This window comes from Symphalangus syndactylus, chromosome 13 (genome assembly GCF_028878055.3).
Source record: "Symphalangus syndactylus isolate Jambi chromosome 13, NHGRI_mSymSyn1-v2.1_pri, whole genome shotgun sequence".
In the NCBI taxonomy this organism is placed as follows: domain Eukaryota; kingdom Metazoa; phylum Chordata; class Mammalia; order Primates; family Hylobatidae; genus Symphalangus; species Symphalangus syndactylus.
This window is the reverse complement of record NC_072435.2, coordinates 119,657,963-119,673,765: the sequence shown is the minus strand read 5'-3', so window position 1 is coordinate 119,673,765 and position 15,803 is coordinate 119,657,963. Positions and strand designations below refer to the sequence as shown.

General features: G+C 44.9%; 1 protein-coding gene across 8 annotated transcripts in view; it reads right to left on the bottom strand.

Moving 5' to 3' along the window:
* DNAH10 (dynein axonemal heavy chain 10) overlaps window positions 1–15,803 on the bottom strand; it is a 172,308-nt gene that overhangs the window by 58,579 nt on the left and 97,926 nt on the right. For all 8 annotated transcript variants that reach the window (XM_055237938.1, XM_063614577.1, XM_063614581.1 and 5 more), the window contains 9 exons: window positions 14,801–14,959; window positions 11,216–11,351; window positions 9,869–9,991; window positions 8,656–8,790; window positions 8,139–8,355; window positions 5,746–5,865; window positions 4,628–4,773; window positions 2,513–2,665; window positions 895–1,155 (listed from right to left, as the gene is read on the bottom strand). In XM_055237938.1, the coding sequence (XP_055093913.1) occupies window positions 895–1,155; window positions 2,513–2,665; window positions 4,628–4,773; window positions 5,746–5,865; window positions 8,139–8,355; window positions 8,656–8,790; window positions 9,869–9,991; window positions 11,216–11,351; window positions 14,801–14,959 (1,450 nt within the window). The remainder of the gene's footprint in view (window positions 1–894; window positions 1,156–2,512; window positions 2,666–4,627; window positions 4,774–5,745; window positions 5,866–8,138; window positions 8,356–8,655; window positions 8,791–9,868; window positions 9,992–11,215; window positions 11,352–14,800; window positions 14,960–15,803) is intronic.

Here is a 15,803-nt window from a genome sequence, read left to right as displayed (position 1 = left end):
AACCTCCCAAAATGCTAGGATTACAGGCATGAGCCACTGCACCTGGCCTGATTTGTTTGTATCGCTCTAGATTTTCACATTAACTGTCAAGTCAACATGATGTGAAACCAAAGACCCCAACCAGCCCTCGGTGGGAGTTTTATTTGACCAGCACAGACCTCACAGTTTTGAAAGCAAATGCCTTCAGGTAGGGCATGAACGGGCCACGTGCTCACAGTTCCTACTGATCAGGCCTGGCCACTCCACACCTTTATCTTACCCACCTGGCCCCTGGAGCCTCCGAGTGCACAGACTCCGCTTTAGCAGGGAGACGCCAGATCAGAAGATGGTTGTTTAAATGAATGGGTTCCATTTGGAGGAGCCAAGTAAACCATAATAATAACAGCAGTAACTAGTAACTAGTAAGTAGCTGCTATGCACTAAGCACCCTTTACACACATTTCTCTCCTTTCATCCTCCCAAAACCCAGTGAGGTGGGGACCATCATCATCTCCCCGCTCCAAATGAGAATGAGGTTAGAAGAGTTCAAGAGACCTGCTCCCGGAGCAGAAGGGGACTGACTCCAGGGCCCCAGCCTGCTAGTTGATTCTTCACTGTCACTCAATGTGGCATGAGCACCTCAGAGCCACATCAGGACTCCCACGGGCCCAAGGCACTTTTGCCTCCATGGACCCCTTCCTCCATAAAAACACATTACAATTACACTTTATAATGGCATCGTATAAAGATGATTTTTTTCCTTCTGACTTTGAAAGAAATTAAAACATTTTCACAGGCCCTTAAAAGTATCGAGGGCCCTAACCCTGCTGTGCCTAAATGGATAAGTCAGCCCTGTGTATGTTTCCCCCCAACACAAGGTCTTCCGGTTTAGACTTCTAGTTAAAATCAGGTTACCGAGGTATGGCCTTTCAGGATGGAGGAATAAATTAAATGCAGAGACTCCTCTGAAGGAAATGGCACGTTGAAGACGCTGAATAGTGAAATAAATCTCGGGTCAACTTCATTGCGGCCTCCTCCAGCCTTTCCCATTGCAGCAATAAACCCAAGGTCTCGAATGCTTTTACAGTTCAGCTCCTTCCCACGGTCATATAAGTAGCCTTTTTCCAACAGCAGCTTCAGCAAGGCAATTGGCTGCTGCGTGCCGTATTCATCCACCTTGATTTTTATAAAAAAGAAAAGAGAATAGCAGTATCGCAAAGCGAGAGTCAGGGAGGCCTTGGCTGACCATCCCAACTCAAGCTCATTTCTCCTGTTACTCTCCAGGGCACCTCGGTTTCAGGTTCATGGGGCTTCTCAAAGGTTGCAACAGTATATATCCATCTGTGATTGTGTTTGTTGAAGTTTGTCTCCCTTACGATACTACAGCTTCATGAGGGCAGGAACTGCATAGGTGTTGACTACACAGCACCAGTCCCATAGGAAGAGCTGAATAAATATATGTTAATTCAATTAATGAATGGATGGATGGATGGACAGATGGACGAATGGACAAATTGATGGATGGGAAGATGGACAGACAGATGGACAGACAAGAATTCAACAATGCAGTCCCACCCAGGGGGTGTCATATGCCTGTCCACACATCGACACTTCTACTTCTCTTGGTTTCACCTGTTTCAACTCAGGGGCTTACAAAGCATCAAGCTTTAAGACAAGCATTTGTCCCTTTCTTCATTTAACATAAGCAAAGACATTGGGTAACTAATTCATACATTGATAATGACAGACAGATTGGACCATCCATTGAATGGACAGATGGATGGATGGATGGATGGACGGATGGATGGATGGGTAGGTGAATGGACAGGTGAATGAACAGACGGGTAGATGGATAAGTGGACAGGTAGATGGAAAAACAGACAGATGGGCAAACAGAAGAATAGATGGATAGATGAATAAATCTATGAATGAATGGACAGATGGATGGATGGATGGACGGACGGACGGACGGATGGATGGATGGATGGATTCTGGCTTTGCATACAGTCCTTCTGGAAATAGACTTTCAGAAAAAAAAATGGTTCTATGAAATAATATAAATTTAAATTCTAGTATGCTAAGAAAACTTTGTACTTCTCAGGCTCAGACCCCAGAAACATACTCATAATGCAGCTAAAGTTTCTCTTCCTTGAAAAGTCCAGAGGAATTCTTGGGAAGGGTCTGCCCTGATGCCTCCCGTGTACACGGGGCCAACAACAGTATTATCTAAACAAGAGCTCCTTTGGAAACCACTTCCTCAAATGCATGCTGAATTTAGTTCAAAGGCTGCTGGCTGCCTGCTTCCCTCCTCTAAGAAACTAAGGAACATGATCAGTCAGGGAAAGGTCCCTCTGTGTAAGAAGAGCATCCCAGGCACATTCTGCCCCAGGCTGACTCCCCGCAGCCTGTACCCTGCAGACATTGCACAGAGGTAAAGATCAATGTTCTCATACTCACTTCTAACACACACACACCCATGCAAACACAAGCACTGTCTTGACCCATCCCTCCACCTGCTTGAGAGTCTAACTACCCTTGGCATATTCATGTCATCCATGAACACCAGCAGGCGTTTTCCCATGGGCGGGCCGTAAGTATCTTTGGTTCGCTTTTCCACATTTGCTTCTAAATTTCTTTGGATATCCATGGACGTGGTGCGGGAGGAGAAGTTGACCATTAACACAATCTGAAGCAGAAAGAGATGATGTGAAAAGCCAGCCTTTTCTTCAGGGTAGCAGCAGTAAACATTTGCACATAAGCTAGCAACTATTTTGCAAATCCATTGGCCTCTGAACTAACTTTTTAATAACCCAATGTGAGTCTGTGCTTCATTATTTTCTAAATGCTAAACCAAGAGTTCCTCTTTCCTTTCAGCAGATTGTATGAGTCAATAGCGAATTGTCACATGTGAGCCTTAGGGACAATGTGGCATAGAAGAAAGTAGACTGAGGGTCTTGTTTCTGCACAGTTCTAGCAAGGCGACTTCCAAAAAGTCATTCAACCTTTCAGAGCCTCGTTTTTCTCACTTGTAAGATGATCGTAATGGCATCTCTTTGGACTACTTCATAGAGCTACTGCATAGTATGAGATGCAATCTCCATCAGTATTTTCAATATGACGATATTCAAACATAAATCACTATCATTCTGGCTGTATCTAAATAGGTCAAAGAGAGCATGAACAAGTGGTTCAGGCTTTGGGACTAACTGCCGGCAGGAAGGGTGAGGGAAGCCCCCTGGATGCTCACGCATGTGTCCTCAGGCCCTCCTGCCATGCTTAGGCTGGCGAGAGCTCCTTGATTAGTGGTTCTCACACTTAACTAATTATGCCTCAGCTCCACCTGCAGGGCTTGTGCCACACACCTTGCTGGGCTCCCTTCCCCAGAGTTTCCAATTTGGTAAATCAGGGTGTTTTGTTTTGTTTTGTTTTGTTTTTTTAGGAGACAGGGTCTTGCTCTGTTGCCCAGGCTGGAGTGCAGTGGTGCACAATCATAGCCCACTGCAGCCTTGAATTACCAGCCTCAAGTGATCCTTCTTCCTCAGTCTCTTGAGTAGCTGGGTCTACCAGGCACAAACCACCATTCCTGGCAGTCTGGGGTATTTTTTAACGAGTTTCCAGTGATGCCAAGGCTGCTGGTCTGGGGACCACACTTTGAGAACGAACCTCTGCCTTCCATAACTCTCTCCATGTAGGGCGCCCAAAGTGCAGGTGCACACGAGCAGAACGTGTTGAAGCTGAATGTGTGCCTTGCTAAAGCCACTGTGTTCAGGTGTACCTGGCTGGGCTGATGAGCACCAGCTGCAGAGTCCTGGGGGAGGGGTGTTGTGAAGGAGGCTCCCAAATGCGGCTTCCTAGTGCCTGACTCTAAAAACCTGCAGCTCCCTCTGGCTGTAAACACTGCCATGCTCCCTGTGCACATCTCCATGTTTATCTCCCCACTGCCTGCAAATCCTTACAGAACAGATCTTGACAGCTTGTTCACTATCACTTGTCCTGTGCACCCTGCGAACTCTATGCCGGCTACATATCCGACCCCCGACACATTGGACACATAGCTGGCTGGAGGAAGGAAAGGAAACACTTGCAAAGTTTCAGAAACCCAAAAATGATGGTGAATAATGTGACAGCCAGCCTCCAAGAGGGCCCCAGATCATCCTAGCCTCCGGGTGTCCATGCCCTGGTGCAGGCCCCTCCCACACTATATCAGGGTGCACAGGGTGGCTTCTATCTCACCCATAGATTAGGGCAGAAGGGAGGGTATGTGACTTCCAAGGCCAGGTCATAAAAGACATCATAGTGTCTGCTTTGCCATCTATCTTAAGCACTCACTCTACCATGCTGAACACACTCAAGCCATCCACAGAGAGAGTCACATGGTGAGGCACTGAGGCCTCCAGCCTCCAGCCATGTGAACCGTCATCTCAGATGAGGACCCTCCAGCTCTACCCAGGCCTCCAGATAGCTACAGCCCTGGCCAACAGCTTGACTGCAATCCCACGAGAGCCTGAGCTAGAAGCCCTCAGGGAAGTCACTCCCACATTCTTGACCCACGGAAACTGTGAGATCACAGTGCTTGTGGTATGAAGCTGCTATGCGCTGGAATAATTTGTTACACAGCAATAGATAATTTATATGAATAATGACTTACGTTAGTTTCTTCACTCAGATTTTTGAGGAAATTCTGGGTAGTGGCTGTCTTAGAAGTGCCAGATTCACCAACAAAAATAACAGGTTGCTTAATTTTAACCATTTGTTCCAATATCCAGGTAGTCCGAGTGGTATCCACTGTGTGAACTAAAATAGACATTAAGAACAGGGACATCTCAGCAACTCCAATAGGGTGAGCACTGGGGGCAACGTGGAGTTGTCGTAGAACCCCACAAATCCCATAAAAAACAGTAACAAAGGCCAAGACATGACCTCAGAAATATTCACCCATTTAAGTGTATAATTTATGGACTTTGGCACAGTTCTACAGCAGTGCGATCATCACCACAGTTCAGGTTTAGAACACCCAAGCCGTTTTTAAGATGCAATTCTGACTTATGCTCAGGATATTAAAAACTCAGCTTCTCTATTGCTGACATCACTCAGACCCCTGCGGGATTTAACTTCCTGAGCACCACCTTCCTCTGAAGAGACCGTGAAACCACAGCATCAGGTCTGGCTCCCTCCTGCCCTGGCAGGTTTCAATCCTGATGGGCTCCCAAGGAAACAGGGACGTCTCACTCCATAAGCTCAATGGACCAAAGTCAGACACATGCTTTGTGAAATTATTCAGCCCATATTTTACCTGAATAGCCAGCCCATATTTTATCGGAATAGCCAGAGGGGTGGATTCTAAGTGTGGTTCAGTGTGTAAACTCCCATGGCACACAGCTTTTCAAGCCAGCGCCCTTCATAAAACACTGCCTCGTTCACTGCTGTCTGGTCCCCACCCAGCCAGCTCTGTGGACTGGAGAGAGCCCAGGGAAAGGCCAGGGGAGGCGAAACAGCATCTCATCCGCCTGTGGGGATCGGCCTGCTGGGGAAAGAGCTGAGAGGCAGAGCCATGGAAGACGCTCAGAGCCAGCGGCTGACAAAAATACCAAAGGGACCACCCTCCATGCCCAGGAGGGCCCACGGCTCACCCTCTTCAATTCTTCTCTACCAGCTCTCTGTGTGGAACTTAGAGTACCAGAGAAGCCATGGGATCTTCTTCGCCTCCTCCTAGAGCAAGGATCAAACACTCCTAAACCCAGGAACAAGGATTTGACCCTAACTTACCCAGGATGTCGATAAATTTCCTCTCGGGGGCATGAATATACTCTGGAACTAACTTACTCCATGGGACCCATTGATTCCGTTTGTTATCAAAATGAAAGTCATACAAGGTTGGAAGTTGACCTATAGGAAATAATGGTTGATCTCACTTGAATCATCAACACGGAAATACAAAAGCAGTTCTGGCACATGCTTGAAATGAACTAATGTTGCTTGTACTGCACGGAGGCCATAGTGAGTACTTCAATGCTGCTCCTTCACTGGACAGATACCAAGTACCTTGAACTGATGCTACTCATCACTGGACAGATACCAGGTATTTGGAGCTCATGCTTCTTGTTCACGGGACAGTCACTAATGTCACTTGTGCACTGGTCAGGCACTTTCTGAGTATTTTCAACTAACGCTTCCCATTCACTGGACATACACTTCCCTGGGAATACAACAGTGAAGCGGAGAGCCCTGGTCCCTATGCTTGCAGTTGTTGGAGGGCCAGGTGGGGGACAGATACAGGCAAGAAGTGGCCATTTCAGTGTGGCGCCGTAAGTGCTGCAGCAGGAGAGGTGCAGGAACAACGGACAACGCGGGAAGGCAGCAACCCAGGCGGGGCAGGGGAGCGACAGAAGCTGCAGGTGCCCGGGTAATCACCAATGCCTCCACCCCGGTCACGCAAGGCTTTACTTGAGCATGTCTAAGAGCTGACGGGATGGTAGAGAGGGGGAGACTGAAGATGAGAGAGAGAGGGGGAGACTGAAGATGAGAGAGAGAGGGGGAGACTCAGATGGAGCGAGGAGCCTGAGAAGGAGGAAGGGGCTGGGTTGGCCTTGGCTGGGGTGGAGTGGGGGTGTCGTCTTCTGCTGTAAAAGGAGAAAGTGGAAGACAGGAGCTGTGGGCTTTTCAGCTGGAAGGAGAGATTGCTATCAGACAGCTTCTGTTGTTCCTGTTGAAGCAGGAAGAAAGATCAGCTGCGGAGAGCACGGAGCGGGCAGGGTGGAGATCTGGGGAAAAGGCCCAATGCTCCTTTGAGCCGGGAGTGAGCGTGCCAGCTGGGGACTGGGATTTATGGAGACATCTGTCTTGGTGGCTGCATGGTCTTCTCCCTGTCAGCCCCTAGACAGGCAGAGAAGACAGACTTGGGGTTTTCTCGGAAGGATTCAGCAGGACAATTAGGCAAGGCATGCGGGGGTCTCAGGCAAGAGTGGCTGAAGTGAAGGCCACCAGCCGAGGAAGTGAGGATGCAGGGAAGGGGCAAGTATGGGTGCTCGAGGCGACAGCAGACACTGGGGCGACAGAGTGTCCATCCCCATGAGGCCAAACAGGAGTACATGTGGCCCGAGTCTCAGAGGCAGAGTAGGCGGAGAGCAGGATTCGTGACGCAGACATGACAGTGCCAGAGGTCACCGTTGAGGGTGTGCTCAAGGGCCTGGAGGGCTGAAGCTGTGAGCAGGTGTCTGGAAATGGGACGCCTACAGGGCCATTCAGGCCCCCAAGACGAGGGCAAATGAGGGAGACAAGCCAGGGAAGCAGGCCAACATTGTCTCCGAGTGAGGGAATTGCAGATGGCAGCAACGCACAGCCAGCGTGGCCGGCGGAGCAGAAAAGCACTCCCTCGAGGGAGACTTCAGTTCTGGAAAAGCACACTCAGACCCCGACCGAGTAAAGCAGGGACTTGAAAAACATCTTTGATTCGCTCCATGACTGTCCATTAGAAAGACCGGAGGTCATTTCATTTTAAACTTTAAAAAGACCACCAGGTAAGGAGTATAAAATACAACTTCAAAAGCCATCTATATTCCAAGCCATGCTCAAATAGCAATAAGAGATGGACAAAGAAGGGTCCTAGCACTGCATATAGACCTTGGAGAATGCATCTTTTTCATCATGTATGATTCACTGAAGATGCACATTTTTGTGCAAAAACATAAAGTGTTAATTGTATGATTTCCTATGAAAGATTTACAAATCCACACTTGATTGTCTACTGTGCAAATACTCAGGAATACAGCAGATAAATGATAGGGTGGAAATGGAGAGAGGTGGTTAAAAATAAAAATTAAAAAGACAGATAGGGAAGCCCACAGGAGAAGAAACTCGAAGCCATGCAGAGTATGAACAGTTTAAAGAGCAAAGGAAGCAAGTGCCTAAGCTGAGGCAAGAGAAGTTGACTGTCACCCAGAAAGACCACCCAGAGGGCCTGGGCTTCTGTCACAGCCGTTGATGCATTTGAACTGCTCCTGGGGGTTCCGCCATGTGCTCTGACCATTGCATGTCTCTCTAAAGAAGCAAAGAATCTGGAAAACTCATACAGACAGAAATATGGAAAAGCTCGTTCACTTCCTCTAGAAATTTAACCAAAGGCACCGAGAGCAGGGAAACAGGCGACACTCGGTTCCCACCTGGCAGTTCCCCAGGGTTGGCCCAAACTCCTTCTGTGTCAACAGTAGACAAAGAAGCAAGACGTTTGATATATTCGTCAAATTTCATCCTTCCATCCTCAAGCAGGGAGGCTCCCAGAGAGCAGTACAGGGCCTCCAGGAAGTAGCACTCCAGCAGGTCGAGGTCTTCTATTTCTCCTTCTAGTAACGCATCCAGCATCTTGGCTAACTGGGTTACCTGGTTCACAGGAAAATATCCGGTTCAGCCCACATAGTCCACCCCCGCAGAGTCCATTCCAGTCATAAATCCTGGGATCCCAGGTCCCAGAGTGATGGGAGCATATGACCCGTCATGTTGGTTCAAACAGATGGAACCCAGTATCTCGACTTGCACAAAAGGAAGCATGGCGCCTCCTTGGCACTGACCAACAATGCTGCTGTTCACCCTTTCTGGCATCTTCACTCCCCTTAAAAGCCTGCCGTGAGCCTGTCTTTAGGAAAGAATTTCTTTTTGCTAACAGCAGGGATCATTTCTTACCATATTGAGGTCTGTCTGAGGAACTATTGTCTTCAGCTTCTCTGCTTGTCTTCCATCCACTATCCCTTCCACTATCACATCGAGGAGATAGGGCACATATTTCTCAAAGAGACTATTCAAATTGTATTGCTCCGCCTATAAAAAAGCAGCATTCCAAAGCATTTCAAGGGTTCGTTTATTTAAAAGGAAGTTAGTGGAAAGCTTTTCTTGCCCAAAGAGGGTTGAGCAACATCTTCTGATGAATGATACATCTGGCAGGTGAGGAAACCCTGATAATAGTGCCCTATATTTGCAGAGAGATTTGTCCTTTGCGATATGCTTTCACCTCATCATGAAGTGTTCCATTTCGCTGCCACAGGGTCTAAAATGCCCTTGGGGAAGAAAAAGGGAAGATAACAGGTCCCATTTGACAGGAAAGAGGCTGATCATCTTAGAGTTCAAGTGACCACAGTCATCCAGAAAAGACTGTAAAGCAGCAAAGGCCCCCTCCCTATCAAGGCACCAATCACCACCAGGGACTGCATGGGTCCTGAGACAGCTGTCTCCCACAGGACAGTGCCTCAAATGGTTCTATCATGCTTTCTTTGTTCTTCCTTTGTTCTGCTCTTTTCTGGCATAATTATGTCCTGGTTTCCATTCACCTCCAACCTAGTAGCCCTTCTAGAGACACACCCGGACCACCTGTGTTCCTTTGAGAAGGTGGTCATAGCATCCTAGGTGTGGTTGAGCCACAACCTGCACATGACTGTCACATCCATCTCTGCACTTTTCACAGAAGTCTTTTGTTAAGACAACACACATTTCTGGCCTGTCATCTGTTTTGTAAATAAAGGTTTATTGGTACACAGCCATGCCCCCATTTGTGTACAAATTTCTGGCTGTTTTCACGCCACAACAGCAGAGTTGAGTAGCTGTGAAAGAAATCATATTGCCCACACAAAGCCTCAAATATTTACTATCTACCCCTCTACAGAAAAAGTTTGTCAACCTCTGGTCTAGACCAACCAATCCAATCATTACCTATCCCACTGGCTATAAATTATCTGAAATCAAATAAGCGTGTCTGCCATGTTTTCACTTAATTTGTGCTGAGGGACATGGGCAGGTCAAGGACAAGGTTATTGCCTTCAACTACAAACATCCCTCTGGACTATGTTATCCAACTAGCCATCAATACTAATAACTGTAAGTTCATTTTAGAAAAAAACTTCACCTTGTTTGGTATTTGATTAACCCATTTTTTCCAGTATGGTCGATATTTCAAGTTTTTAGGATCCACATAAACCATTCCACATCGAGAGACAGTTGCAGGGGAGGCATACTGTAAATCTCCAACCTGGAGAAATAAAATCAATCATGACTATAGCTATACACAAGATAAACTAGATGTTTAAGGACCTTCTCTTATGGAAAGCTTTTACAACTGCATGAAATCCAAATAATACCAAAATGAACACAGCTTTCATGAGGTTTTTAACTGAACACCTGGGATTTTGATGAGAAGATTACACACTTCTGATGTAACATCTTTTTGGTTTTTCTATTATAAAATTAATGTGAAAATTAATACGTTGTAGAATATCTGACAAAAAGTAGAACAGTATAAAGAAGAAGATAAGTTATCCAAATCCCACCACCCAGAAACAAATGTCGTTTTGGAATGTTTTCCAGTCCATCTTTTTTCTTTATTATTTTTTTAACATAGTTGAGATCAGGCAGTATAAAACTTCATAAGTACATAGCTAAACCAGATGTATTAACAAACCTAGCTCTCTCTACAAAAAAAAATATATATATAATTCAGTCAGCTAATCAGATAATAATATGTACAAATATTCCATGCACTGACAAATTTTACAGTTAGAAATGGGATTAATACTAAGCTAGAGTGAAAGCAAGTCCCAGGGCCACACCTATGAAACAAGCAGTCCATACCCTAAGCAGGAGATAGAGGGCTTTGGAGAATAGTCTCCAGGAAATAAAGGGGCTCGACAGAATACTTGATATGATAGAAAGTTTTTTTTAAAAAAAAGAGGTTAAAATAAAGGCAAATAGTGTGTGGGAAAAAAAGGAAGGCAATTACGAACTCCAGACAAAGCAAACGGCTCTAAAAGAAAGTAAATGTAATCACAGTATATTAGTTGGTTCTTCAGTAAATATTTCTATCTTCATTATAATGTAAACATTATCTACTGTTAACCAACTTAGCAATATACTATTCTGACGTTAGTGTATGAGATGAATTCTCATTTTTGTAGCAGTCAGTCAATAGATAATGTATAAACTATAAAATGTGTAAAGGAAGAATATCATGCTAAGCATGTTACTTATAGTCACAAGGGTAATCATCAGAAGAAACAATTCATAAAAAGTAAAAGTAGTCACCTCTGGGATAAAGAGGGATGAGAGGAGTAAAGAACAAAGAGTTGTACTCATTATAAACCCTTATGCATTGTTTGTTTTTAAATAATCACCTATATTTACTACTACTTTAACAAACATTTACATTTTTAATTACAAGAAAGACCTATGTTCACATTTACTTTTAATCACTACTTGCCTCAAAGAGCAGGGCACAGTGTGCTTGGAGCCGGATGCGTTCCCCGTTGGCCAATGTCAACAACCTGTTGTCATCCATCACAGAATTCATGTTTTCCACCCATAGAGCATCCACATCACCATCAAATAAAATATACCTGCAGCAACCAAAGAAAGGAGAGCCATGGGTCCTAGACAGCTTCCAATTATGGAACTTGGTATAACCTGCCCATTCATGTTGAACGTCTTTTTCCCAGGGTTTTCTAGCCAGGATCTGAGACACAGCACCCTAGTTGGCCCAGAGGTTTGACTGAATGGTACATAAAAAATTGTTTGAGCCTGTAATCCCAGCACTTTGGGAGGCTGAGGTGGGCAGATCACGAGGTCAGGAGTTAGAGACCAGTCTGGCCAACATAGTGAAACCCCATCTTTACTAAAAATACAAAAAATTAGCCAGGCACAGTGGTGTGTGCCTGTAATCCCAGCTACTCAGGAGGCTGAGGCAGGAGAATCGCATGAACCCAGGAGGCATAGGTTGCAGTGAGCCAAGATAGCACTATTGCACTCCCACCCAGGCAACAGTGCAAGACTCTGTCTCAAAAAAAAAAAAAAAGGTTTGAGTTAGTTGCCAATATTTAAGAATGAGGGAACTTCACACAAAAATCTGAATTTCTCACTTCTTGGGCAAGCTGGAAGTTCTGAGCACAGAGACCTGGATTCCTTCGTGGGAACAATCTGCTGATGCTGAGTAGTGGCTGCCCATGGAGACAGAAAGTGTCATAGTCCCTGCCGCTGCCACAACTCCTACCTCATTCTTCTCTTACATCTGAGGCTGAGTATCAATTGCTATTTATCACTGGTTTTAACCCCTGGTTTCCTGCGGTACAGTCAAGAATAAAGAAAGTATTTTGGGTATTCATGTGTAGTGGGTCGAATGGTACCCACCCCCCACCAAAAGATGTGTTCACCCAGAAGCTGTGACTGTGACCTTGTTTGGAGAGAGGCCTTTGCAGATGTAATTAACGATCTCAAGATGTGATCATTCTGGATTATACAGATGAGTCCTAATAATGACAAATGTCCTTATAAGAGAAAAGCAGGAGGAGACATGAGATACGCAGAAGGGAAGGCCAAGAAAGAGGCAAAGATTGAAACGATGTGGCCACAAGCCAAGGAACACCTGGAACCACCAGAAGTAGAAGAGGCGAGGATTTGCCCTAGAGCCTTTGGAGGGAGTGCAGTCCTGCTCACACCTCTTTTTAGACTTTTGGCCTCCGGAACTGTGAGATAATAAATCTCTGTTGTTTTAAGCCACCCAGTTATTTGTTATGGCAGCCCTAGGAAACTAACACCACCATGTAATTTGCTCCACTTCGCTCATTTGTGCTACATGCTTGGTCCCTGGGAGCATCTGAGTTCACAAGCCCTGGTTTACACACCATGTGTCCTGGCAGCATATCTACTTCCAAGGCCTCAGGTATTCAAGCTTAAGGATGGTTCCATTTTGTGGCTATAATGGGTGACGTCTCATGCAGCAAAGCCCATCTCCACAGGATGGACGCTATTCTACTGTGCTGAAATGGTGGTTTGATAGTGCCTCCATTTAACTCACTGATATAAGTAGTTGGATTTTTTTTTCAGCATTAACATTTTGGTTTATTTCCTTCCTGTATTTTTTTCTTTTTAGCTTTTTATTTTTAAATTATTTCAAACTTACAGAGTTACAAGAATAAAATAGTATGAAGAACTCCCATATGCCTTTCAGTCAGATTCCCCAATTGTTACATTTTTTTGCCACATTTGCACTCTCTCTTATTCTCTCTCTCTGAATCATTTGAGAGTCAATTGCAGATAAAATGCCCCCTTCCCCTCAATACTTAAGCCAGTATTTCCTAAGAATAAGCACCTTCTCTTACACAACCACAGCAGAATTATCAAACTCAGGAAATTTAATATTGATACAATACTATTATCTAATATATAGTCCACATTCAAATTTCACCAGTTGTCCCTATAGAAAGTCTCCATTTATATTCACTATAAAAGGACTCAAAGGCCAGGCGTGGTGGCTCACACCTGTAATCTCAGCACTGTAGTTGGCTGAGGTAGGAGAATTTCTTGGGCCCAGGAGTTCAAGACAAGCCTGGGCAGTACAGGGAGACTCTGTCTCTACAAAAAAAGCAAAAATTAGATGGGCATGGTGACATGCACCTGCAGTCCCAGCCACCTGGAAGGCTGAGGTGGGAGGATTGCTTGAGCCCAGGAGTTTGAGGCTGCAGTGAGCCGTGATCATGTCATTGCACTTAGCCTGGGCAACAGAGCACGACCCCTCTCAAAAAAAAAGAAGAAGAAATAAGAACAAGAGGAGGAGAAGGAGGAAGAGGAGAAAGAGGAGAAGGAGGAGGAGAAGGAGGAGGAGGAGGAGGAGGAGGAGGAGGAGGAGGAGGAGGAGGAGGAGCAGATTCAAGTAACCATCAACAGATGCTCCAAAGCACTGGGTGAATGGGTGAAGGCTGGATGAGAAATGGGATATTTACTTAGTCATAAGATATCTCCCTACAGTTGCATATCAACTGCAAAGAGGAAAATGGCACCTTAACCCAGTAATCAAGATTAACATCACCCATAATAGGGCAACCAACACCACATGCACGCAATGAGATGCAGAGAAGGACACAGCATCACTCCTGCAGCCTTCCTGTCAAAGAGCCATAGCCTGAATCTAATTATGAAGAAGCAACTGACAAACCCAAACTGAGACCATTCTCTAAAACAGTTGGCCTGGAATCCTCCAGAACAAGAAGGTCATAAAAGATAAAGAAATCCTGAGGAACTGCTCAAAATTAAAGAATGACAAAAGCAAGACAACGGAATTCAGTGTAGAATCCTGGGTTCATCCAGAATCAGGGGAAAAGCGCTAAGAAGCTGTTTTAAAAGCCGTGAGTCGGGACTTTGGACTCTTGTTATTTAGGGATTTTATTTATTATTAATGGGATTTGATTAGAACATAAAATCAGAACCATTCCTGAGTTTAGCAAAGAGATATTATAGGACCAACTAAAAGCTTTTTACCTTACACACCCTCAGAGCATTTCTGTACTTGGCCTCACTTGGCCTTCGCCATGGCATGTGGGGATGTCATCAGGGCACCGTCAACCATGTCTACAGATGGAAAGCCATGGCTCAGGAGGGCATTCCTGCACTTTCCATGGTACTTTGCTACCTTTCCTTGACTTACCTTGACATAGAACATGGTGATCAGGCAGCTTGATGGCGGCTGTGTTTGAGGACTTAGAGTCACACAGATCAGGGTCAAATCCCTGGCCTTGGGAGACATTTCTGACCTTTTCTAGGCCTCAGTTTCCTCTGTGGTAAGCTGGGAACAATCCTGGTACCTACCACATTGCATCACTAAGAAGACTGAAGTCACACATAAAAAGCACTAAGATTGGACTGCGAACTTCCGAAGCACAGCCTCCAGGACTGGACTCTAAGTCTGTTGAAATCCAAGCATGAAGCTACAATGTATAGTCCTGCCACCGTTTTTAATGTTGAGCTAATTAACATTAACGAACCCAGGCTCTTTCCTACCTACAAAGATACTCACTTTCGCTCCTTCTTGTCTGTTGGCTTGTTGATTTCCCTGAAGATGTTTGACAACACCCCATCTGTCCAGTCTCGGGTGGTTGGGTCCAGGATGCCATAGAGTTCTATGACACTCACGGCTTTGGGGTTCAGGATGTACAACTTTGTCATCAGCCCAAGCCTAAATCAAGAGAGGCTTTAGTCATGGTTCAAGCAAACTAAATGCATGAGGAAAACAGTCTGGGTTCCCTCTATGAGGAATTAGATGTTTTGACTTCAATCCAAAATTTAAAATGCAACCCATGCAAACTCTTCACTGGGCTTCCCTTCACCATCAGTGCCTTCTTCTAAACATAAAGCAACCACATTTCACCAAAAATGTGGCCACAGCACAAATGAAGTCTGAACTAGAAGCACAGCTTTGCCTCTGGAGGGCACCAAGAAGCTAACTTTCATGTATATTTCATATTTATGCATATTACATATTCATATATATGACATTTAAGTAAATATCTCAGAATTAAGGGCGTATAGGAGACCATACTCAAGTCATCCAGGATAATAACAAGGCTTTGAACCACTAATGTTCAATCCTTCTTATTTGCAGAACAACATCTGCTCTGTTGACTTCATGAATCAAGCAGACAGGGCATTTCTCACCACAGTGCCTGTAAATCCCTGCAGCACTAACTATAGGATTAATTCATCTACAGACAACAAAAGTTCACACACTCCACAGTTCACAACCAACAAATCAGTAAATGATAATAATGTACATGCTATATTACACATACACACATATGTGTGATAGTTCTATAAACTATCTAACAATGAATGAATTAAAGAATGAAATGCAGATGGCTACGGCACAGCCCACTTAGAGTCAGTAAGCCACTGTCGACTGGTGTTCTCATATGAAACATATGAAGAAATAATGGGAACAAATGACAGATACTTATTCTTTAGATTTTACAGACTGCCTAGAAATGTTTAAGTCACAAAAATTATTGGCTTGATTTAGACTT